Here is a 24540-nt window from a genome sequence, read left to right on the forward strand (position 1 = left end):
TCTTGTGTCATCTGATGATTTGATCAGAATGGCTTTTGCTGAAATCTCACACTTGCATCATTGCAGAGGTCACACACATGTCACGCAGACCAAATGTGATACAGAGACTGGAGTAAATGTTCTTTTTGTATGGGAAAGACTTGTCTGAGAAGAAGCTGGAGATAGAGTCCAGCAACTGGAGGACAAATAATTCATTCTTTGTGTTGAGATATAAAATGATAATGTACTTCCATCTAGGAGACTTGGACAGAGGTTCTTGTCTGGGTTGTGCACTTCTTTTTCTTTACCTAAGTAGTAGCTGGTAGCACAGAGCCTGAGGGCATGTTTTGTAGCATTTTCTCTTAATTCTGATAGAATATTACCCGGTGTTATTTGATTTTATGGTGTATCTAGGGTCATGTTTGTACATACTGTTGTCTTTTCTTTTTTCAGATTCTACAGAGCTGCCCAAGCGCCTTAGCCTGGACAGTTCCTCATCACTGGAGTCACTGGCTTCTGCTCAGTCTGTTTCCAACCCTGTACCCCAGTATCAAAACCCTCCATTCTCTCCTACCTGTCCAGACAGCCTTGCCTCAGATGCCATTTCTGTGTACAGCCTGAGCTCCATTGCTTCTTCCATGAGCTTTGTTTCCAAGCCAGAGAACACGCTGGATGGGGCAGGACACAGAGGGCGGCAGGATTATGAGAGGCCCAAGAATATCTATCCACACAGGTCTGCAGCTCAGAGCCAGCTGTCACCACAAGCCACTGCAGCCAGCAAAGATGAGGAAGAGTATGAAGGTTTCTCTATAATCAGCAACGAGCCTTTAGCCAGTTACCAAGAAAACATAAAACCAAGATTTTCCCCTGATCACAAACAGCCCAAAAATAGTCAGAATGGAGGCATTAAAGCATCCATCAACTCCAAAGGGAGCATAAGTACTCCAAATTCTCCTGTTAAAATGACTCTTATCCCCAGCCCAAATTCACCTTTCCAAAAAGTTGGGAAACTTGCAAGTTCTGATACTGGGGAATCTGACCAGTCTAGCACTGAGACTGACAGCACCGTCAAATCCCAGGAGGACAGTAATCCAAAGCTTGATCCACAAGAGCTGGCCCAAAAAATTCTGGAGGAAACTCAGAGTCACCTCATTGCTGTTGAACGTCTTCAGAGAAGCAGCAGCCAGATCAGCAAGAGCAACAGCTCAGAGGATGGGGCTCCCAGCCCCGGCGGCGTGTCCGCCTTCCGCTCCTCGGAGACCAGCGCCTTCAGCCGCCCGCTCAGCTCCAGCCAGAGGAACCAGTCTTCTTCACCTCTTGCCATCAAACCAAAGCCTCCAACGAGGAGTTCATCCCTTCAGAAGGTGAGCTCTGGCTATAACAGCCCCACAACGTCGGAGATGTCGAACAGAGAAGGCACAGGTCAGTACAGTGGGCAGCCATCTCCGGGTTGTGACTCGCATGGGTCCTTGACTGAGCATCCTCCTTTTAAACTCAAGTACCCCAGCTCTCCTTATAGTGCTCACATTTCTAAATCACCCAGAAATATCTCTCCGAGCTCAGGGCATCAGTCCCCTGGTGGCAGCACTCCATCTCCTGCTCTTTCTTATTCCTCAGCTGGTTCTGCTCGCTCAAGCCCAGCTGATGCCCCAGACATTGACAAATTAAAATTGGCTGCCATCGATGAAAAAGTGCAAGCAATTCACAACTTAAAGATGTTCTGGCAAAGCACTCCCCACCACTCCACTGGGCCAATAAAGATTCTCCGAGGAGCTCCTGGAACAATGACTTCTAAGAAAGATGTCCTCAGCTTGCTCAATTTATCACCACGGCACAGCAAAGAAGAAAGTGCAGAGAAGCTGGAACTGAAGGACCTGTCTATTGGGCAACACCTTGCTGCTTCACCACAGAAGATCCCTCCAAATGGACACAGATGCCCTGAAACCACAAATTCCATGACATCAGCTCATTCCTCACCTGGCAACACTCTGGGAGCTGTGCGTCCCCTGAGGCTGCCAGCTGGGAATGGGTATAAATTCTTGTCACCAGGAAGATTTTTCCCTTCCTCCAAATGTTGAAATGTCCCAAGTACCAGCTGATGACTTACAGTCATGTTGAAGTATTTTCTTCTGCCCACTTGCCTTTACCAAAACAGAACCAGTAGCTAAGCAGCCGTGGTCATGCCCTCAGCTGGCAGTGCCCAGGGATGGGACAGGCTGGCCTGCTGTCACTGTGGGGGCACATGGCCTCACACACATGGGTTTTTGTTTCCCTTATCAGGACCTTGGCCAGACTCACCTGATAACAGGTTCTTTGTAGTATTCAGTATTTGCAGCAGCAGGTGCAAAGTATCTGGTTGTCTGCCCATTAAACACTGGCTTTGAAGCCACCTCCTCGTTTTTCTTATCCAGAAGTTTTACAGCTGGCTTTTTGTACAGAAATCACACATATCAGGGGTTGGAGAGGAAAGGGAGAGGAGGCAGAACATTGCTGTGTACCACAAAGAACATAGGTACAAGTCTCTGCCTGGAGAAAGATGAGCCATTTACTCGACTGCTTTCAAAGGCTGACAGAGGAGGAGACCACATGCCTCTAGATACCTCTGCCAGGTTGGCCAAGCCAGAAACTGCTGTCAGTAAAGCTCCATAGCAGCAGGATCTGGCCGTTCTGTTGCATCATTTAGAGACTGGTGAAACAAAGACAAGAGGAGAGAGGTGCCCTGTTCTAAAATCTGCATCTCAGGTAACTTTTTTGGAGGGAAAGTCCTCAGATGAGACTTTGCTGGTTGGTCTGCTCAAAGGAAATGTTTGGGGCCTAATAAAGCAGGTGAGCCTGTGTGTGTGGTAGTGAGTGTGTGTCAGAGAGACAAGTTCTGGGTTTATTGAGTGCTCTGGTCTCTCTGGCACACCACATTGTGAAGGTGAACTTTTATCCTGGCAAGTTTTGGCAGTACTTACATCTCTGCTCAGTGAGCACAGAAAAGGATAGCAGATGCTGCAGCTCAGAACATTATTTTGCAGTTCCACAGCAGGCAAGAATGTGACATCAGTGTGTGTGATTCAGACATCACCAGACCAAAAAAACCTTCCTCCATCCTGCTAAATCATTGCCAGGGCTCAGCACAGGCAGGTCTGGGAACCTTTCCCTGCTGTGGAGGCAGGTTTCCTTTGGAGCAGGTGTGGAAACAAGTTTCATTTGGAGCAGATGTGGCAGTGTGAGCAGCTGTTGGTGCAGCTGGAGGCAGAAGGTGAGGCAGCAAGCGGAGGGGCTGCATGCAGAACCTGAGTGCCCTCTGACAAGTGGAGGAAAGGGGACCAAGAGCACCCCCAGGGCGATAAAAGAGTCAGCTTCCCTAGGCTAGGTGGGGTTTGGGGGCAGGCTGGAGATGGTTCTGGGTGGCTGTGGAATGCAGTGATGTGATCAGGATCCCAGGGATCGCTTACATGCACTGAAGCCGTGGGCACGGGGCGGCGGCGGCGCCGCCACGTCAGCTCAGATCCACGCGAGGATTCGCAGGCTGTGGGGTCAGAGCACTGTATCACCAAGGTTTTGGTGGCTATTCTGCACTCCCAGAACTGGCTCAGTGACTGAAGGCTAATCACTTCACCTCTCCGTGCCTCGTCTTCCCTTTCTATCGAAATGGGGATAGTAATACTTACCTACCTACCTCACAGAGGTGTTGTGAGGCTGAATTCATTAGGCCCTGAGTTTGAGCTGGATCTGAAGTCAACTTCCAGGCTTGCAGCTGAATGGAGAGTGCAGGCAGCTCTGTGGACGTACCAGAGGTACATTGCTGATGCAGAGAATTGTACTTAGCATGGCTGGATGCTCTTGTAAATGTGCATCTGATAATTTGTGATTTTCTTAGGCATCTTGGAGGAGAAGCATGATAGCAGGGCAGAGAATTCAGTTCTTGTATGGAAACATGAGAATGCTTGGGCTCAGCTTACTCACAGGCATAATCAGATGCGTGCTGTGAGAATATTCTGGAGTCTGCTGGTTTCAGGAGAATGTTTTCCGTTTTATCGTGGCAAGAAATGAACACAAGCACTAAAGGCAAAGGATACTGGGCTGGGTTGTTACAGCCAGCTAGCTAACAAGGGAGGGGGATCACCAAAGTTTTCAGTGCAGAGAGAAGGAGTAGTTACCTACTCATACACAATGTAGCAGAACAGTTGAGTCAATCTGTTCAACTCATCATGATGCAAGTTATTTGTCTGTACATGACATCTTCCTGTGATGGTTTGGTGCTAAACATCACCTTCGTGTCATTTGGCAGGAAAAATTAGAATAGTGGGCCAAAATGAGTCAGCACAGTGTCTGCCCCTTGTGGGGACAGATGCTGTTGATCGTGCCACTTGCTGTGGTCACAGGACTGCTGAGAGACTTCATGTGACCCGCTCTGTTTCTAACCAGCATAAATTTTTTGAAACGACATCCCAGGAACACCCAGGATGGAAGTGGGCAGCTTTTTGTTTATAGCAACAGCAAATACTCCCTGTAGTGCTGCATAACACGCCAGAAATAAGCCTCTTTGTTGTAGTTTACTTCCATAACTAAAGGATCTTTTAACCTGTAGAAATTCTATGCTGCCATTTTGTTACAACCCATTTCTGTGCTCCAGCAGGTTTCATGCTGGCTTAAAGCTTTCAGACAGAGCTAAATCGGGGTGGGGGGTGTGGGGAGTGGTTCTTCTGTTGTTGTTTTTAAGGAGGGGGGAGCATTAGAAGCAGGGAAGGGTTCAGATGTAGAGAAAGTTCAGTATTTGGGGAATTTGATGTTGTATAAATATGGAAGGTGAGTGTCACTAGAACAAAGTCTTTTGGGAAATAGGTCTCCGTTGACTTGGCACAGGTCACTTCCATTGGCTTGCCAGGAGCCATGAAATGCATGCTTACTCGTGGCTGGGAGACACTGCACACCTTGTCCCTCACTCCTCCACCTCCTGAATGAGAAACAACCCCTTTGTGAGGAAAAAAAAAGAGTTTTATCAGGTTTGCCCAATACGTGGAGAAATTCAGGAAATGAAAATCACGCGTTCTCCATTTGCTGTTAGAATTCCTTCTGTGGGTTTAATGCATTTGTCGTTGTTGTATTTGTGCATGGTACAAGTGACAACACTGCGTAATACAGTGAGCAATAACAATTAGGTATTAACCACTTCCACATTAAACCTGCCACATGCAACCGTTCCCCAAGGCCACAGAATGTTTTGGTTTTGCCCTGTACGTTTTACTGTGTGAGATTTCAGATTTTTTATTGACTGTCTTTAGCTCCAACTAAGTGGGAACAGTAAACAACCCCTGTGATCAAAATCTAGTTTAATTTGGTTTTGTTGGTTAGCCTGTACCTCTGGCCTGATATTGGTTTTCCTTCTGTTTAATCATACCTTACTGAAGCAAGGAAAAAGCTTTGAGGGGGTGCTACACCCATGCATATCACTCTAGGCCATATTTTCTTTCATTAGGGCAAGCTCGTTCTGTGAACATCTCTTCCAAGTTGCAGAACAGATCCAGGGGCACAGAGGTGTCTGAGAATCTGTTAGGAAGCATTGGTAGTTTCAGCTGGATGGTGATAATGGGTTTGAGCAGTTTTGGGTTCTTTGCATTGCCATGCTGCCCCGCAGGGCTGCACGTGTGTGTGGACACTGCTTCCCTGAGCTGCAGAAGAGCACTGGAGACAGTGACCCAGAGAGGATGGTCAGCAGAGGCTTCCCAGCAGCAGCCCTTCAGCACTCTCCCTACGTGCAGTGTAGCCATGTTTGGCCTCTATGGACTTTCTTTGTAAATTAAAACTCTGTTTCCAGACAGCATTAAACTTTTTATATTATGAGATTTACCATGTAAAAAGATTTTCATATTTTTATTGAAATTGCTAAGGCATTTGGCCTTTTCTTCTTTGTGATTTCAGTGTCTATTAAAGCATGAGTTCTCTCAGTGCCTCAGTCTCTTGATCTGGAAGGATTTGGGGAAGGGTGATTGTTGGCTCTCTGCTCTCTGCCCAGCTCCCCTGTGTGACCAGGACTTGTGGCAGAGCGTGGCTGAAACTCAGGGCAGCTCTCCTCAGCTCCCTCTGCAGCTTCCCTCCCCTTTCTGTGCAGTGCACTGTTCCTGCTACCAGTGCTCACTGGAAATTCCTTTTCCTCCTCCTGACAGGTGGTGGGAGCACCAGTATTGACTTTTATCTCGTAGCAGAGGACTCACAGGGCTGGGAGGAGCTCTGAGGGTTGTGAGAGCCCAGTGCTAGAGGGATGAGTCTCCTTACCAATGCCAGCTGGAACTTGATGAGTTAAACCTTCCTGGTGCCCTTGTGCTGCAGGGAAGTGTTGGAGACATGAAGCAAAACACACAGAGCTGTCCTGGAGCCGCAGGACTGCACAGCCAGAGCAGCCAGGGGCCACTGCAGGGCTGGCTCTGCCTCGGGCTGGAGCCCTGCCATGGGAGCAGCTCCTGGGCAGCATTCCCTGCTCCAGAGGGGCTGGGCTGGAGCTGGGCTCGAGTGCTTGGGCTGTGCCAGGCCTGGGGACAGCGGGATGTGGCCTCTTGTGACACTGGTGTGTGGCAGGATGCAGCTGTAAACAGGGCTGGGGACTGAGCAAACACCACACAAATGTTGTCCATATGGGGAAGGAGCAGCAGCAGGGACTGAAAAACCAAATAAAGGAAAATCCTGGGTGCTTGGGGAAGCAGATGTACAGCCCTGATCACTGCTGCTCCTCGTGGCCAGAGCCAGGGCAGGCCTGAGGAAGTTCAAGGACTTCCATGGAAATAGGTGTCCATAGGAAAAACCTGCCAACACTGAGTTTTATCTGGATTTCTGTCCTTTGGATAATGCCTCATTGGTTCTGGCTCCTGGCAAGAGGAAATGTGGGGGATGTGTTTCCTTCTCCAGGGAAAGGGGAGCCAGGGCTGCAGAGAGGGCCATGGGTCACCCCTGGGGAAAGGATGCACCACTGGAACACAGCTGTGGAGTTGTGGTTGTTTTTTCTTTCCAGCTTACCTGGTTTTACGTTTGTGTGTTTGTTTTCCCTGTGTTTGAAAACAGGGAAAGCAAAATCTGCATGGCTGTGGAAAACATGAAAAGATGAAAGCTAAGCTCGGGAGCTAAAGCAAATCAATATATTTAGAACACATTATTTTAAGTAAATCCTGTCATTTTCCCTGAATGACAATTTTGGAGAGCCTCAAAGTGGAAGTGTATTTCCTGGCTGCTTTGTTCTAAGGGCAACATTTTGCCACAGGATAACTTCCATCACGATGTAAACCAGGATAAAGCCAAATTCAACACAAAGAAGGGGCCTTGGGTGGTCCCATCCCTCTGGTACTCACATGCCCCCTGAACAGAGAGCAGAGAAAGGAATTATCAAAACAATTCTTATCTCACTTGCTGCTCCTGTTTGTGGAATATGTTGGATTATTTACCTGAAGGAATTTGGCAATTGGATTCTGCTGAGGATTGTTTAGTGGTATTCACACCCCCCAGCCAGGAACCGGGGTGGAACCTGTCCTTGTCACCGTCCTGCACTGCCGGTATCCCACTGCAATTCCAGTCCAGGCTCCTCACAGCCTCAAGGGCTCCTCCACCTGGAGCTGGTTTCAGCCTTCTTTCGATGTTTCTGAGCTTTCTGACCTGCAGACTCCTTTCATTTTGTGTTTTTCAGCGCCAGCTGAAGGCGGAAGCCCCAGCCCGGCTGAACCTTGTTCTGTAGTGGTTAAAATCCCTGTGCTTCTGGTGACTGATGGAGGCGAAAATACACGGTTTCACAAGAGGGCGGCATTGGCCGCGGAAACCGAGGCTGCCACGGATTTCCTGCGGTTTCGTTTGCGCGGCAACACAGGGGCAGCGGGGCCGGCTGCGACTGAGGGCGGAGGGCTCTGCCTGCGGCAGACGGCGAAGGGGATTTCAGCCTCGCCCGGGGGCCGCAGGCAGAGCCCGGGGCCGGTGCTCGGTGTGACAGCGGAACCGGGCTCCCGGCATCCACCAGCGCTGCGGCTCCTCACTCCCGCACGCCGCGGGTGACCCCGCCCGGCAACGGCGCCGTGAGGGCCCGGCCCCGCGGAGCGGCAACGGGGGTGTCCGGCACCGGCCCGCCCGCAGTGCGGAGGGGCCGTCCCGAGCCCTGCAGGGCCGCGCTCGGTACCGAGAACCCTGCAGGGCCGGCACCGCTCCCCGCCCGGCCCCGGTCCAGCCCCGGCCCCGCTCTCGCTCCCCGCCCGGCCCGGGCCCCTCACGCCCCGCACCGGCGCCCGGCGATGACGTCACCCCACCAGCAACAACGGGAGGGCTGACGCGCACCGGGAGCCCGCCCGGCTCCTTCCGATTGGCCGCCGCTGGGGTGAGGTGTGAGCTCGCGGGGGCTGCGCGCCCTCGGATTGGCGGCGCCCGGCGCGTGCGCGCCTCCGGGGCGGGGCCCCGAGCGCGATTGGGCGCGCGGGGCGGGGGCGCGCGCAGCGGCTGCTCCGCGAGCCCCGGGGCCGGGCCGGGTCCGTCCCCGTTCCCCTGCCCCGCTCCCTGTGCCCGGCACCGGGAGAGCCCTGCCGTGCGGGCTCCTGGCTGGTTTGTTTCCTGTCCCGCCTTATTGTTATTTCAAAGTCCTGTGGTGTAGCCTCAGTGGTTATAGATGTAATGTGTAGGTTGAAAAGTTTATAAACAGATTTAGCATAACACGAAGGTGTTATGACAGAGCTGGAAGTAGATCCTGGGTTTTCTAGCTTCTGATATCTTCCATCTCTTGTCTTTCCTGTTGTAACATAGCTGGTGTTGAACTTTACTTGGGTGTGTTGGGTTATATCCAAAGCCTCCCTGTCACAGAGGTTTCTGAAGAGAAAACTTGAATTGGCTCCTTTTGACACTTCCTCCTTCAGCATCTGTGCTATGTCTCTTATCTGCAGGTGAAGCCCAGTGGTTAATTTTACTGAGTTTTCTCTTTTCCTCTTTCAGCCGAGTGGTTTTACCTTGCTCCGTGCAAGAGGTATGTCCTGATCCTCCTCCCTGCTGTGTTCAGACTGAGGGCTGGGAGGGGGTTTTGTGCAGAAATGTGACCAGCCTGAGTCCCACATTCCCTGTGCTGTGGCTGCACTGACAGATGAGTGACACAGGTGTGGTCCCTGTCCTGAGCAAGGAATTTCCAAGGAAGCAAACGCAGCACCTTGAGGTGTTCTGAGCCTTCCACTGCCAGCAGCTCAGTTGTGCCCTGTGGCAGCACTTTGCTGCTGACCCAGCACTGAGGGACTCCAAGCCTTTTCCTGAAGCCACAGGGGAAGGAATTGTCTTCCCAGACCTGAAGCTAGCCATTCAAATGGCACTGAAGTGCAGTTAAATGAGAGTCATGATGGGATGTCTGTCATGACAGCGTGTTGAGTGTGCTTCTGAGGGAAACATCACACTTGTTCTGCAGTGTGCATTCCTGGGTCCTGTAAGGGCAGCATTGAGTTGGTTGAAAGTGTGAACTGGAAATCGGTCACTCCAAAATCTGTAAACTCAAAACTGATATTTCTTGGTGCAGTGAAGGACAGCAAATACACACTTAGCTCTTGGGATAGGAAAATGAAGTTATGGTGTGCACCCAGCTGTTGGGTTGCTGTGGAACTTGGTGTTTGTGAGCTGCAGAGATGTGTTGCCAAAAAGTTGTCAGAATTCACTAAATATCTTTTCTGTGGTGTGTTTTACTTTGCTGACAGTCTTTTTTGCACTACTGAATTGTCAGTAAGCAGGAAACTGCTAATTGTTTTTAATATGTTAAAAGGTTTTGGCCAACTTTGCTGCTAACATTTGACTTCTCTTCCCTTTGCAGTATCAAGTTGGGCAGCTTTATTCTGTGGCAGAAGCTAGCAAAAACGAAACAGGAGGTGGGGAAGGAATTCAGGTCTTAAAAAATGAGCCTTATGAACAGGATGGCGAGAAGGGACAATATACTCACAAAATCTATCACTTAAAGAGGTGAGAAAAACCTTGATGCACATTGTAGTCCCTTGGTATTGAGCAAGAAATGGTGAAAGGTGAGGTTTAATTTGCTGAATTCTGTATGAGTGCTCTGGTGAGTGGGGAAATGTGAAATACAGTGGATTTTAAATATGTGGGATACTTGTCTGGGACAGCTGAAGGAATTGTGTTTGCGTGCTCTGGACAGGAGTCAGAGATGAGTGGGACATAAAGTTCCTGCTGCAGGTCAGGAGCTGCCTGCCAGGGAGCTGGAGGTGAGGGCTCTGCAGTGCTCTTCCTCAGAGGGTGTCTTTGCTGCTCTGCAAGAGGAGGGAAAGCACAGCATTCCTCATGATCACACAGCTCACTCTGTTACCTTATCATTACCTTTCCCATTTTTTCTCAACCATGTCGTGATCAGGAAGGTTTTTGAAGTTGCTGTGTGTTTCACTGCAGGTGACAACGTGCATCACAACCCCTCAGATGTTTGGGTAGAATGTGCCTTTTTTACTGGAGTGGGAGGAACCAAAGAGTTTCAGGATTTTTAACCCATTGTCCCTGTTTGTGAGAATATCAGCTGGCAGGATTTTTAACCCATTGTCCCTGTTTGTTTTCCCAGTAAAGTCCCTGGGTTTGTAAGGATGATTGCTCCAGAAGGCTCCCTGGTGTTCCACGAGAAGGCCTGGAATGCATATCCCTACTGTAGAACAAGTGAGTGTCCCCATGGGTGTTCTTCTTGTTGGTGTTTTTATATGCGAGACCCTTCAGAAACAATTGTGTCTAACAATGCTCTGTGTTTTCTTTTCCTTTTCATTGCACGTGTTTTCCAACGACACCAGTTGTGACAGTGAGTATTTGAAATCCTACCAATCATATATTGGGGTTTTTTTAAGATATGTTTTATCTGTTACTACCCATTACAATTGTCTGGCTCCAGCCTGTCAGATGTGCCTGCTAGGACTCCTGGTGTAGAGTATAACAAAGTGACTCCCTTTACTTTATTTGTCTGCACGTGGCTATAATTAGAACTGTCATTTGTCAGAGAAATTATTTCATTTTCTGTGTCTTCTTTTATGCCATTAATTATGATGCATAATGTCTGTCCTGTAAGACATAATGCTAAGAAAAGTGGGAGGGGAAAAGTGACATATCAGAGGCTTCTGCACTCCTGAGTGCAGGAGGAACAGGGAAATGGAATCAGTCCCTGCCTGTCTGAAATGCCATTGCTGTGAAATGAATTCCTGTCCCAGTTAAAATGGGGTAACTGGGAACCTAAGTGGATCAGCACAGCTCAGGATTTGGATTTGGTTTTTTAAGTTGCATGGGAGACACATCATTAAGATTTTTTATGTGTTTTGGCAACCTGCTTAATGACAACTTATTAGTTAAATGTTAAACTGCTTTATCTGCTCACTTGCAGACATGGTTTAGATTGTTACCATGTGGATGTGACACAAGTGAGTTTGAGCTGTTGAGCTTGACTCACTGTGGTACCTGTGCACACAGGTGTGTGCCCTCTGACTCCTGGAATGAGCAGGGCTCTGTCATTGTCTTTGGATGCACAATTTGGTGGCAGCTGGACCATTATGATCCAGCTTTATGATTGTAATTGTGCTGCACAGTAACATCTACCTGCAGAATTGATAGTCTGAAAATTCCTTGAACATTAGGTAAAGAACTTCAGGGTTGAGGACAGCAAATGGCAGGGTTGTTTCTACTGGTGTGCACAGGTAGAGCTGGATTTCTTGGAGATGACTGGTTTTAATTTAGTATCACTGCTCTAGTTTAAGATTATCATATACCTGTTTCTGTGTGTAGGTAAGGGGCTGTTTCTCTGGTAATTTCAATATATTGTGTAATTTCAATATATTTCAATATATTCAATATATTGTATTAGTAAGGGATTAGTAATGGCTTGTATGTAGATACCATTTATCTAAACTTAGAGCAGAGAGATGTAATCAAACTTGTGCTTTTTGCTTGTAATTCTTACAGAATGAATACATGAAAGATGACTTCTTCATAAAAATTGAGACCTGGCATAAACCAGATTTGGGAACAACAGAGAACGTGAGTTGGGGTTTGGATACCAAGCCTTAGCGCAGTTGTACAATTAGTACAGATAAAGTATTTTATACCTGGTGATGGTGGGTAATTACTGCTTAAAGTCAATGCCTGACCAGTGAGTAAAGCAAGAAAAGCATTTTTCAGGTCCTTGCAAGGTGGTCAAGCTTTCTCATCTAAGGAGATCAGGAGATGTGGTTTGGTTTTTATGTTTAGAAGTCAATACACATGCTTGATTCTCATGCAAATACTTAAATAGCTTTTCAGGAGGTCCTTCTGTTAATTTCATGTTCTTTTACCATAGACATGCTGACAAGTTAGGCTGATGAGTTTATTTGAAAACAGGTTTCACAAGAGCACTGGAGTTATCTGTGAACGCTGTAGTTAAATATTGGAGCTGCCTCTGTGACTTGTCCCAGCTGGTGACATTCCTGTTTTCTCCCCAGACTGTCAATTTGAGGAAAATTTTGATCTGTAGTGACAAACATTTATAAACCATGCAGAGAGGAGTAGTTGTCAGTCTGTTTCCAGTGCTTGGGTGAGCTGTGACTCTGGATGTGCTGCACAGGAGGGGGATTGTTCTTGGACAGCTCCCCTGGCTGTAACTGAGTTTAGGTGTGCTGGACAGACCTCAGGTGTGGAGCTGATTCCATCCTCTGACCTTTACACACCCTCAGACTACACCTGGGCCACCTTCAAGGCAGTCCTGTGATTCAGGGAACCTGTGAGATCAGGTTATTGAAATCTGCATATTTGCACTTGGAATTTTTACACCTTCCTTCTCGCTTGAAAAGTTCATGCAGATTCTGGAATGGGTAATGGTTCTAATTAGAGCTTGATTTCATTAGTGCTAACAAATGTGACAGATGAATAGAGCTTAATCTTAAATCCAGGTTTCCTGAATGCACAAGAAGTGAAGGCTTTGTGCTGTTTTAAAATTGATTAGTGAGTGAATTAAACTGTAATTGTGGAGATCATTCCCTTGGAGAAAGGCAGAGGAAGAAGGGGTAGGTTTGGAGAATGCTGCCTTTACAGCATCCTGAAAAACTCCCTGGCACACACATGTACTGCTCAAAGTGATCACTGTGTGATTCCCAGCATGGGAATGATTCCTTCTTCTTTTTTTTTTTTTTTTTTTTTTTTTTTTCTTTTTCTTTTTTTTTCTTTTTTTTTTCTTTTTAAGGCTGTGTGATTTAAGCTATCCAAACACATGGAAGAGTGTTGAGGTTGTCCATATTGACATTGCAGATAGAACTCAAGTAGAACCAGGAGTAAGTAAATGTTCTGCTCTTGGGGTTGGGATGTAGCATGCAGCTGATTCCACTTGTGCTTTGTGTTTTTAGTGAATAAGCCAAAATGGTGTGGATTTCACCCAACAGAGACATGGGAAGTGTCTTTAACACAACCATTCATTTATGTGCCTGCCTTTCTTCTTTGGTTTTATTGCTGATTCTTTCTGCACATCTGGATCTGCTGGGGCTCTTGCCTGGTTTGTTAAATTGTAACAGTCCAACAGCTGGACTGTTGGATATGTAATATTCTTTGGACAGTAGGGAAGTGGTAGGCACTAATATGGAGACTGTGTTTGCACAATAAATGTGATTGTCTTGGTTTTGTGCAAGGAGAGGCTCTTTATAATGTTTAACTGTTATTTTCTGAAAGTAGATACTTGGATATCCTACATTCTGGGGAGAGGATTTCTTTGCAGGAAGTCCTTGGAACTATTTTCAGTACATAATCCTCTTTTTTCTTTTGTGTATTTGACTTACAGAGTATCAAAACTGAGTGCAGAGTGGTCTCATCCAGAGTCCTAAGTCTCTTCTGGTGTACATTTCTACATTGTTACATTTCTGTTTCCTTTTTATAAACTTCTAGCACCATTTCCACTTTTAGCAAATATTTTAGAGGATATTTGTAGATCCAAGCTCACAGTTTAGCCCATTTTTGTGTAGGAATACTGGGGATTAATTTTCACCATGTGATGAAATTTTTTTATTTCCATTGCATCTCCCAGAAACTCTGTTTTGCTAAGTCCTGACTTCATTAACCAAAGCCTGGCTTTGTGATTAAACTCTTAGCAGACACCGGTAGCTCTGAGTTACCTGCAGGCTGACATCCTTGCTGTTTGCTTGTTTTCCCCTTCTGGGATGAGAGAGATCAGGGATCCTCTGGGACCCACACTTGGAGTCTCTTCTGTTATAAAAGTCTGAAGTTTTTGGCCTTTGTCTTCTCTCTCTTTACTTCTTATCACTTCAGGAGAGACACTTTCTATTTGTGCTGATACTTTAATCAACTTTAGGTAATGGAACTTGAATTTTATTTTTTTTTCTTGGAAGTTTAGCTACATCATAACAAAATTGCCAAGATTGGCATGCTGACTCGTGCTCATTTAAGTATGTATAGAAATAATTTGGGTGACAGTTGTGACTTTCTTTAGATACACATTTAACCCTGCCTTCTCTTAATCATCTCCAGCATGCAGTCTGTGTCACTTGATGTTGTTTGTATATAAAAGTGACTTCCCAGGAGAGAGAGAGTTTTTAAAGTGTAAGCAAAAATGAGCACTTGATGAACATCAGAGGAAGCAGAGGTTTTGGAAATAATTTGTAGAAAAGTAGAGGGTAGTGAAAACAAATTGAAATCAGGTTTATAGCTATTTTTGTACAATGAAGACATGAAATGTCTTGTTTAGGTCATAGTGGATCTATATTACTTGAAAGAAAATTCTAAAATTACAGTTTTGTATGAATCAGATTACACATGGATTTGGATTTTGGAGTTTGGATTTCTGTGTGCTGTCCATTTCTCTTCAGTTTGAGGAAATGTATTAGAATTTAGAATTAGAACAGGAATTGCTCTTTTGTGGTCTGAAGAAAGTGTTCAAAGATTCTCAAGTTACAGAGCTTGATAGGTGGATCTCTCCCATTTCAGACTTAGTTTATCACAATAGGCAGCTAAACAGCTCCACATTATTAGTGCTGAACTTTGGATTCATCATGCAATGACACATCCCATGGGACAGCCTATCTGTGTACTAATATGATGTGCTTTTAGTTTTATGCCCCTCTTTTCATCCTGTTTATAAATATCTCTTCCAGCCTTGTTCCTAGTGACCTTTAACTTCTGGCTCTGGGCATGGCACCACGATGTGTGTCCGTGATACCCAGGCTGCTTTCATTCCCCATTTGAACCTTGGCATTCTTTCAAAGGTGATCTCAGGCAATGGTTCCCCTGATAGCTGAGCTGGAGCTGCAGGACTCTTCAGGAGATGGGAGTGATTACAAGGCATTTTTTATTAAAAACCATTTACCTAAAGGACACCAGTGCCTGTCAGGGCAGTGTACAGTGGTGCTGGTGACTGTTTCAGTTATGGGAATCATGCACTGAGCTGGGAGTATGGCATACTTGGATAAACCTGAATTTGGTCTTCTTGTGTGCTGTGAATGAGCACTCACAGAGTGTGGATGATGTTGGAGGAGAGCTCTGGTAGGTGGTACCTTCCTCAGGATCTGTATGTGAGTTTGTTGCTTGTATGTACATTCTCCTGTTTAAAACACTGATACCATATTGAGCTGGAAAGCCAGAATTTGTATCCACCTCCCTAGTTAGTGTGATGTCATTCTATGGTCAGCTCCATTTTCCTGGGTTTGCAGATCAGGCATCAAACTTAGGTAATTTTCATGTTAGGTTCTAAAAGTTTTCTTAAAATCATTCTGTCCTGTTTGAATTTTTATACCATTTGATAGTGAACCATGAGTTCTCAGGAGCACTGTTACCACTCTGAGCAGGTCTAAAGACTGAGAATGAGAATTGTTAAGAAGTGCCCAGGTTCTGGGTTTGTTGTGATATTACTTTATTGCATGTGGTTCACAGTCTCTCTAAATCATTTTTATAATACATGGTTGCATTCATGAATATTATACTGAGAATTTGAGCAGAAACTGCCTGTGAAATGGTATTTGTGTATTTCTTTGGAATGGTTTTGCTCCTCTGTCCTGTTATGCTGCTGCAGGCTGATGTTTGCCTGTCTAACTTTCCAGAGAGCTTCAGGGGTTTGAGCTGTAATATTTGCTCCAGCAGCTGCCTGTTTTTCTTCCTAAGAAGGACTTGTTGTCAGGAGTTAAGCTTTTGCTGCACAGATATTTTCCTTAAACTCTGCAAAGAACTGTTGTTTATTTGTACTTTGGCTCTAGTCCAGTCTTCTTCCCTGCATGCTTGTAGGATTTCTGTGTAGAGAAGAGTTCCTACAATGCTCTCCTGTCCATCTAGGCTTTAGTCTATAAAGGGTTTTTCCTGTCCTTAATAGGATTTGGGTTAACTGAGTAATAAAAGGTCTTGGTTCAAAGCTTCTGTCTCTAGCACAGAAAACTCTACTGTGACTCATCTATTTCCTTGGGATTTCTGTTTTCACTCCTACCTTTTTCTCAGAGATAACATTTCCTTCCCCAGTGTTTCCAGCTGTGGTTATTTTTATGTGGGTCCTAAATGCAAGAGCACAGTTTCTTTTTGCCAGTGTCCCTGTGCAGTGGGAGGTGGGATGGCAGGAACAGCATTGTGTGGGCTTCAGTGTCCCTGGGGTATCCAGACCAATCATTCCACCCCATAAAGCAGGCAGATCAAGGCTGCACATGTAGCTCAGTTTAAATGCCTCATGCCTCACACCACTACAGTGAGCTGTGCTTTGGCAGGATGTTCACACAGTGAAAATAAATTCAGGCTTGTCTCAGTGCAGTACCTGGTTTTATTTATAAAACTGGCACCAAGAGGTGGAATTCTTGGGTTTCTGTTTGGCATGTTGCTGCCCCAAACCAGCAGCAGTTCTGCCAGCAATTAGTTACATAGAGCAAAATTGTTTATCCATTGCTGTATCTTGATTCACTTCAATGTCTTCTATCCAGTGGTTGTGTGAAATTTTTAAAAGGCAGTCTTGAACAGGATTCCCTCCTGTTCTGCCTCCCCAGCAGAGGCCATGTGTTGCAGCCTGAATGGCTTTAGCATGCTGGTTGCTGAATTATTGCTTCTCCTCCTCTCAGGGGTCACAGACCCAGTGGGGCAGTGCAGATGTCACAGTGTGCACAGCACAGGGCAGCCCTGGAGAGCTTTGTGTTGGGAGCAGGTGTGCTGGAGCCAGCCTGGCAGCTGTGCTGCACCATCCTGCTCCAGCAGACCCTTAACACAGTGGGATATTCAATCTGGTGGTGTTTTCTGACTCTCAGAGTGTTTTATGTTACAGGACTACAAAGCTGATGAAGATCCTGCATTATTCCAGTCAGTTAAGACAAAGAGAGGACCTCTGGGGCCAAACTGGAAGGTACTAGGAACTGTTGTTACAGCCTTGGGAATTGATCAGCAGAAGAACAAAGTTCATGGTTCCTTCAGAACTGGGCTTAGCTCCAGTTGAGGAACAAATTTTCTGTGGCCCAACACACCACAGAACCAAGTTATGTCCTGCTTTTGTGACACCCCAAAAGCAGCACAGAGCTTGCCAGCACCCCCTGCCAGCCATCACAATCTATCCCAGGAGGGAATGGGCTGTGTGTGCCACACCAGAGATCCCCACAGGAATTGAGGAGCCACTGCTGAGCCCTGGAGTGAATCACAGGGAGTCTGTCAGGAACAGCCCCAAGTTACTGATTAGAATGTTGTTTTTCTGTAATAATGCTTAGAGTCATATTTTATTATCATAACAACATAGTTAAATTTAATTAATTTACTATAAAATATACTATTTATCATTCTAATGCACTAATTAGAGTTATAATTAAACTTCTAAAGTATTAAAACTTCTTTTCTATTATCCCCTAACAGAAGGAGTTAGCAACTGATGAGGAGTGTCCCAAAATGTGTGCTTACAAATTGGTGACCATCAAATTTAAGTGGTGGGGACTGCAGAACAAAGTGGAAAATTTTATACAAAAGGTGAGTGCTTCTGCCTTTTGGGGCTGTGTTGATGTGGGGGTTTGAGCAGGAACACTGGTGCAGTTTCCTATTGCTCACAGCCAGGGAATTCCTGTCCTTTTCCCCAGCCAGTTAAACCATTTGTGTCTTGGTTTGCTGCAAGTGGGGCTTCACTGGAATTACCAGAACAATTCTCTAGGGAAAGAAAGCAAAGTCTTCAGGAAGTGGCTGTTCTGGTTTGGCTGCTGCCACCTTGGAGCTGGAACAGATTTTAACAACATTCTTCATAATTCTGAAGTAATGTGGATGGCTGAGCTTTCTTGAAACTCTTTTTTGATAGTGAAATTTGTTCATTCTTTCCATTTTAAAGCATTTGAGAGATGAGGTGAATTTAAATTGGATCCAGGGGTGTGAGGTGAATCTGTAGCAGTGTGAAGCAGCACTCACTTGAAGATTTTAACTCTTCAAACTGAGCAGCTGCTATCACTTCACCAGCCTTTAGATAGTCCTAGGTGTGATCTAATGCTTGTTTGTCTTCTTAAAGCAAGAAAAAAGGATATTTACCAACTTCCACCGCCAGCTGTTCTGTTGGATTGACAAGTGGATTGAGCTGACTATGGAGGACATCAGGAGGATGGAGGATGAAACCCAGAAGGAGCTGGAAGCGGTAAGAAAGCTTTTTTTTTTAAGGCTGTGTGATTTAAGCTGCAGATTTATCTGTGCAGAAACTGAGGCAAGTTGTGTGGTGTCCATGCCTGTGTGTGTGTTTGGGCAATTGCTGAGAGCACTGTGGCCCCTTGAGTGCAGCCCCATGGGCTCCTGCATTCTGTGCTGATTTGAGGTAAGTGCCTCTGATGTCATTAAATGCAGGATATCTGCACTGACTACCTGTATTTATGGCACCACACCCACTGCAAAAGTCCCACTCAGGGCCCTTTTGCCACTTGGATGGAATCCCAAATCTGTCACTGTCCCATTCCATCTCGTGTCTTGCTTTGTTTCATTTCTGGTCATCACTAGATCTGATCACTTTTTCTCTTCAAGCATGATTTCAAGTAAGTTTGTGTCACCTCTCAGCTGTTCCACTTCTGATTAGCACACCAAACCAAAGTTTTACTTACAAACAGAAAGTCAGTAAAATCAGCTGAGATCATGTCAGTTTTCCTGCTTTAGTGGCCGTGAGGACCAATCCATGTGGCCTGACGTGTTGTGGGCTGATGTCTGGGAGAAAGCTCAGACTTAGGGCACTGTCTCTGCTCTCTCCATGCTGAGGTAGAGGATCACCACAGGCTGGGAAGGAAGCCTTCTTCTGTCTTTCCAGAATATGACCTTTTCCATGTTAAATCCCACTGGCATTTTTGCTGTTCTTGGATTTACAGTTGTATTTCCTTCCCATTTTGACAATTCCTTCATGCCTCAAACCCAATCAGGTTACCCAGACAGTTCCAGTGCCTTGGTTCTTCCAAGACACAACATGTCTTCAGCTGCAGCTTGCTGTTTGCCTGGTTTGAGCCGTGGCAGACACCTCTAACCTGGTTCCCTGAGCTGTGGACAGGGGCCCTGGGGCACATTCTGTGGTCTGTGCCTGGTCTTTGCTCTTGGTACCAAAGCAGCTGCAGCTCCTCCCTCCCCACTCGTGCTCTCCAGGGGCTTTCCAAGCAGTGTGGAACAGCCTGTGTTGTGTAGGGATGTTTCCTGTGTTTGGAAAAGTGTTTCTTCAGAGTCCTGTGCTGAGCTGTAGCACCAAATGCTCTTTGCCCATGAGCTGGAGGGTTTGAGTCAGCAGCCCCAGAATGTGCTGTGGACAAGGTTGGTGTTCACTCACTCTTGTAGATCTTGTGCTCTCTCATGGGCATTTGGGTATTTTTGGCAGTTGTTTTCTCAAATCAAGGGGATTTCTTCTTGAACTCCTGATTTATGCCTGATCCTGTTCCTAGACCACCTGTTCCCAGGTGTCTGTGGATGAGGAAGCGTAACAGCTGTCCTCTCCAAACTGATTTTTGCCAGAAGGGTTCCCTTCTGCACACCCATAGTTCTTAATTTGGACTGAAACAGACTTTATCCAGTTTCCCTGAGCAAGGGTAGTGGCAGTGAGGAGTGCACACCAGGGGTGTGCTGGAGAGAGGCAGCAGAACCTGACACACCTCTGTGCATGGTGAAATTGTTCCTTTGTGTCTCTGTGACTGTGGATGTTTTGTTTCACATTTCTCACTGGTAAGTAGCTACTTTTAAATATTTTTTCCAAAATATTTTCTCTTTTTGCAAAGGCAAATTGTTTTTTGCAAATTGCTGTGTAAGATATTAGTGTCAGGAATTTGGAGTTTGTGTATTGTTGAAAAAGTTGAGTTGTTTTGGTTTGTTCTTTTTCACAAGATAAATGTATGATGTTACACTAACCCAGATTTCTGTGGATATTGTGAAATGTGAGAGGAGTGAGGACCTACTGTCTTGGGGTTTTTCCAGTTATTGCAAGAGGGGTATCTACAAACACCTATAAATTTTGTAATTTTCATGGGTTTGTGGTGCAGTGCATTATTAGGCAACCTAAGGGCAAAAATGTCACTGCCAAATAATATCAATGCTAGTTTTATCCAAAATAATTTGTTGTCTTGTTTCATATTCAACTGCTCCACCCATTGTGCTCACCAGTAACTGCCATTACATCCCCAGTACACCTCAAAGTGTTTTCTGGCCAGGACCTCTGGGAAGTGAGTGCTCAGGGGTGAGGTGCTCAGTGTGACACAGATATGTCCCTGCAGTGGCCAGGGATGGCCAGGGCAGCCCTAGGCAGTTCTGTGATGCTGAGAGCCAAAGCTGGCACAAAGCAGGGCTGGCAGTGCATGTTCTTTCCCACACAGTGTCCTGGTATCTTCCCCTCCTCATGAACACCCTTTCTTCCTTCTGCTCCGAGCTGATCTCTCTCTGGGTTCTGTGCACATTCCAGTTCTTTTGTTGCTCCTGTGCTTCATCTTCAGTCGATTTTTATAGTCAGGATCTCTGCTTTTGTTACTTTCTGTTACTCTCTGAATCCTCATCAGTGTTCTTCCAGAGTTCCTCTATCCCAGTCCATCTTTTTATCACTGTTTATGTTTCACTTGGTGGATTCTGTCTCTGGCTGCTGGAGATGAGAAGCACCTCTGCTCCATGAAACATGCCTCAGCTCATCAGTGCAGGGTAGGAAAGCATCAGGTCCAGCCAGAGCCCTGTGACCACCCTCTGTCATGCCTGTGTGAGGGTAGGGATGCCACACTGAGTACCCTGAGCAGTGATTCCAAGCTGGAGCATCATGAGCTCGGTGAAAATTCAAGCAGCATTGTTTACAGCTGCTCTCCAGTTCCCAGGTCTCCTTGCCAAAAAGAAACCCCATACCATGGCCAAACCCCCTGAGCTGTAGCTGGTCCTGGCCCTGGCCAGGGAGAGGCAGATGCTGGCCCTGCAGGTCGTTGCTTGTCTCGTACTAACCACGGCGCGCAGGTTCTGTGTGTGGAGCTCACGTTTTATTTCACTTCAGATGCGTAAGAAGGGTTCCGTTCGAGGCACTTTGGCTGCGGACGTCTAGAGGAGTTCTCTGTAGGTTCTGAGGCAAAGCAAGCTGTGTAAGTCAACTGCTGGATGCAAAAGGAGAAGAGGGATTGTTGTTCTTTTGGATGGGAATTGCTAGCAGAAATCATCTTAATGTCCACATAACCCGTGTGGGCCTTACCTGCCTCCTGTAGTGGTGTGGTGGTCAGCAGGTGGGGCTGACCCACGGTGCCCAGGACACTGCAGGTGGGCACTGATGCAGGCACTAAGGCTGGGAGCAGAATTCCTGCAGCCTTGGCCACCTGCCCTGGTGCCTGATGCTGTCCCACTGCAAGCACCCGAGGTGTGGGCTGTGCTGCTGTGGTGGCCGTGGCGCTGAGCCCTGGTGCCCGCCCCTTCTGGGCACCAGTCACACAGGGCAGCATCGCTTTGCTGCACACGCAGGGGCAAAGTGATCTCTGGACTTGGTCCACGTCACTTAGGGAAGCTGTGGAGCGTCACCTTCCAAGCAGGTTCAGTTCTTAGAAATCCAGTTCCACCCAGAGCACTAAACCGTGTCAGAGCTGTTACTGCAGGAGCAGCTTCTCCAGGAGTTAGAGGCTCTTGGTGCTTGTGCCCAGCCCTTTGGTGCTGCTGTTCCTCACAGGGACTGTTGTAACATCCCAGCCCAAGGGAGCACATCCCACTGATCTGTGTGGGCTCCCCAGAGAAGGGAGCTGCTCCCAGCCCTGGGGGCAGGTCCTAGCCAAGGACAGCTCCCGCTGAGATTCCCTCAGGAGCCGGCATTGCTTTGGTGTGACTGAGGCCCTGTCCTGCTTTTCCCTGGAGATAATCTCCCTGCGTGTTTGGAGCTGTGTGTGAAGAAGCTGCTAATGCAGGAATTGCCCTTGCTCTCTCCACAGCTGCGTAACCAAGGCCAAGTGAGAGGAACGAGTGCTGCCAATGACGAGTGACCCGGGCGGACGCGGCGCCGGACCTTGGCCGTGTGTGTGGGTGCATGACTCTGTATATAACTACACACACACATGCAGACAGAAGGGGTGGTTACAGTGTCTCTGGGTGCTATACCTGTCCTAGCAAAGATTCCAAGGAAACTGCTTTCATTATGTATACCCCCAAGCAAATAAAAAAATCAACTGAGTAGTGTCATTTAAAGGATGAATTTTGCTAACTGGTATGTTCATGAATGTCAATACTGGACCAATTTCTGCCCTACTTGTTTTCTCTCCTGTCCAAGTCACTCTGCTCTAACTTGCCCATCTCTCATTGTAAAGGAACACTCAAACAAGTTAATTTCAGTTTTATGTCTTCCCTATGTGATGAGTTTTTGGAATAGGAACAATGAATGTATTTATAGCTATTTATTTCTGGATTGTCATTATCCTCTAGTCAAATCAGAAAAAAATTTCTATTAGTGGAAATTGGGAGACTTTTACTGTTGAATAAGTTTAACCCAAACTTTACCCACTCACTGATTTAAAAGAAAAAAAATCATGTTTTATTGTACTTTTGTACATTGAAATGCTAACAGTTTTCTTCATTAAAATTGGCAAGACTAAGGAAAAATGGCTTGTGATTTATAAAGTAATTTGCAACTTAAAATTTTTCAGAACCTGCTTTTTAGACAAGTACACTGACAGTATCTGTAGAGCATTTTCCAGTGTATCTTAGGCTGGGCAGTGAGGACAGGGTCAGCCCTTCCCTCCAGGAATACTCCTGCCAGTGCAGTGGCTGTTTTCCAGAGCTTCCCTTTGGAAGCCATGCAAGCATTCTGGATTTCACACACAGCAATGGAATATAATTGTGATTTTAGCTGTTTTCATGTTGGAAATACACTTTGGGAGATGCAGAATTTCAGATTTGGTGACAGTTTCAGTTGTAGCCCCTGACACATTCCCCTGCTGTCTGTCTGTGAGGGGCTGATGTGTGAGAGCCCCTGGGATAACAGATGCCTCCTGTAGGAAACTCCATAGGGAAAAGGTCTTCAGCATGTTTGAGGAACTATTCAGAGCACATAACAGGGGGACATTAACCTAATGCTTGTTAGATCAAAGAAAAAGTATTTTTAAAAGCACTAGTTAGATAAAGATCTATGAATGCCTGGTTTCTTCCCAGCACCCTTGGCAGGGCAAGCCTTGCCTGCCTTCCCAGGAGGGATCTGATTTCTGTTCCCATCAGTGGCAAAACATTCCTGCACTGGCAGGAGGGGCCAGGTGTGCTGTGCCCCTTGTCCTGGTGCTGAGCACGCTGGCACTGCCACCCCAGCCTGGTGCTGGTGCCTCAGCCGTGTGCTGCACCACCCACCCTGCAGCCCCCCTGCCATGGGGTTGGTTTCCTTTCTGGGTTAGTTCAGTGCTTATGTGTCCTGTACCACCAGGAGGTTGGGTTGGTAAATGCAGAGATGTAGCACGCACACACACAGAGGTCATTTAGTACCCCTGGAACCCAAGGGCTCAGGTCTCAGTGCTGGAGTTTGTGTCCTGCCATTTTTAATGTGTTGCAATGCAGAGGGAAAGGGGCCCTGTGACTTCCATGGATTTGGACTAGTTGTGAAAATTTGAGAGAATCTTGTAGTGAATGTACAATGTTTTGTTTCCTTTGGCAGTTCTCTGGTGCAACTGACAAGTAAAGCAGGCAATGAAATTTAATTAAATAAATTTGATCATAAAAAGCTGTGTCTCTTATCTCAGGCACTCACATTTTGCTCCTGAGCTGGTCTTTGGGCTCCCAAAGGCTGCTGTCACCCGGGGCTGGGTTTGGTTTGGGATTTCAGGCTGAGCAGCACCTGGAACCTTGGCACTGCTGGGCTGGCAGAGGTGGGACTGGGCATGAGGAGGGGCTGCAGGTGGGAAGTGCCTCCCACGGGGCCCCAGAGGTGCTGAGGGGCTCCTGGGTGTCCCTCCCCGGGGTCCCATTCCTGGGGCTGGCAGGGTTCTGCCTGCTCAGGTTGTGCAATCACCTGCTGCAAATGAAAGCTTGTACAGCTCCTTTGGTAAATGCAGAATTGAATTGTGTCTTTACTACCAGCTTGTTTAGCTTCCAGATGGTGAACCAACAGGAAGCAGTGGAAGTGTAACGTAGTTTTGATGTAATGGATATGTAAACGTGATAGTTATTCACTGCAATAGACTGCTGGGAACCATATTCTAGCAGTAA

At 46.6% G+C, this 24540-nt stretch overlaps 2 protein-coding genes across 4 annotated transcripts in view; both read left to right on the forward strand.

Annotated features, from left to right (window-relative positions):
* The window catches only part of TTC28 (tetratricopeptide repeat domain 28), a 102499-nt gene extending 96581 nt beyond the window's left edge, over positions 1 to 5918 (forward strand). For all 3 annotated transcript variants that reach the window (XM_039724378.1, XM_039724379.1, XM_039724381.1), the window contains one exon: positions 433 to 5918. In XM_039724378.1, coding sequence (XP_039580312.1) covers positions 433 to 2057 — 1625 coding nt within the window. In that variant the 3' untranslated portion in view covers positions 2058 to 5918. The remainder of the gene's footprint in view (positions 1 to 432) is intronic.
* On the forward strand, positions 3184 to 22950 carry PITPNB (phosphatidylinositol transfer protein beta). The gene is made up of 14 exons (XM_039724658.1): positions 3184 to 3226; positions 7640 to 7927; positions 8250 to 8535; positions 8920 to 8950; positions 9773 to 9918; positions 10520 to 10611; positions 10740 to 10747; positions 11896 to 11974; positions 12682 to 12688; positions 13163 to 13235; positions 17198 to 17275; positions 17773 to 17883; positions 18407 to 18529; positions 22287 to 22950. Exons 1-14 carry the CDS (start codon positions 3184 to 3186, stop codon positions 22335 to 22337), a joined length of 1416 nt encoding a protein of 471 aa, XP_039580592.1. The 3' UTR covers positions 22338 to 22950.
* Positions 22951 to 24540: the final 1590 nt, after the last annotated feature.

Source organism: Passer montanus, unplaced genomic scaffold (genome assembly GCF_014805655.1).
Source record: "Passer montanus isolate IOZ18808 unplaced genomic scaffold, ASM1480565v1 scaffold53, whole genome shotgun sequence".
Classification (NCBI taxonomy): domain Eukaryota; kingdom Metazoa; phylum Chordata; class Aves; order Passeriformes; family Passeridae; genus Passer; species Passer montanus.

What these genes read in the sequence shown, in the direction of transcription:
- PITPNB (XM_039724658.1), top strand. Translation starts at nt 3,184, where the DNA reads ATGTGGCAGTGTGAGCAGCTGTTGGTGCAGCTGGAGGCAGAAG. An exon ending in GAGCCCGGGGCCGGTGCTCG is followed by an intron (nt 7,928 to 8,249) that starts GTGTGACAGCGG and finishes TCACCCCACCAG; the next exon opens with CAACAACGGGAGGGCTGACG. An exon ending in CCCAGAAGGAGCTGGAAGCG is followed by an intron (nt 18,530 to 22,286) that starts GTAAGAAAGCTT and finishes CTCTCTCCACAG; the next exon opens with CTGCGTAACCAAGGCCAAGT.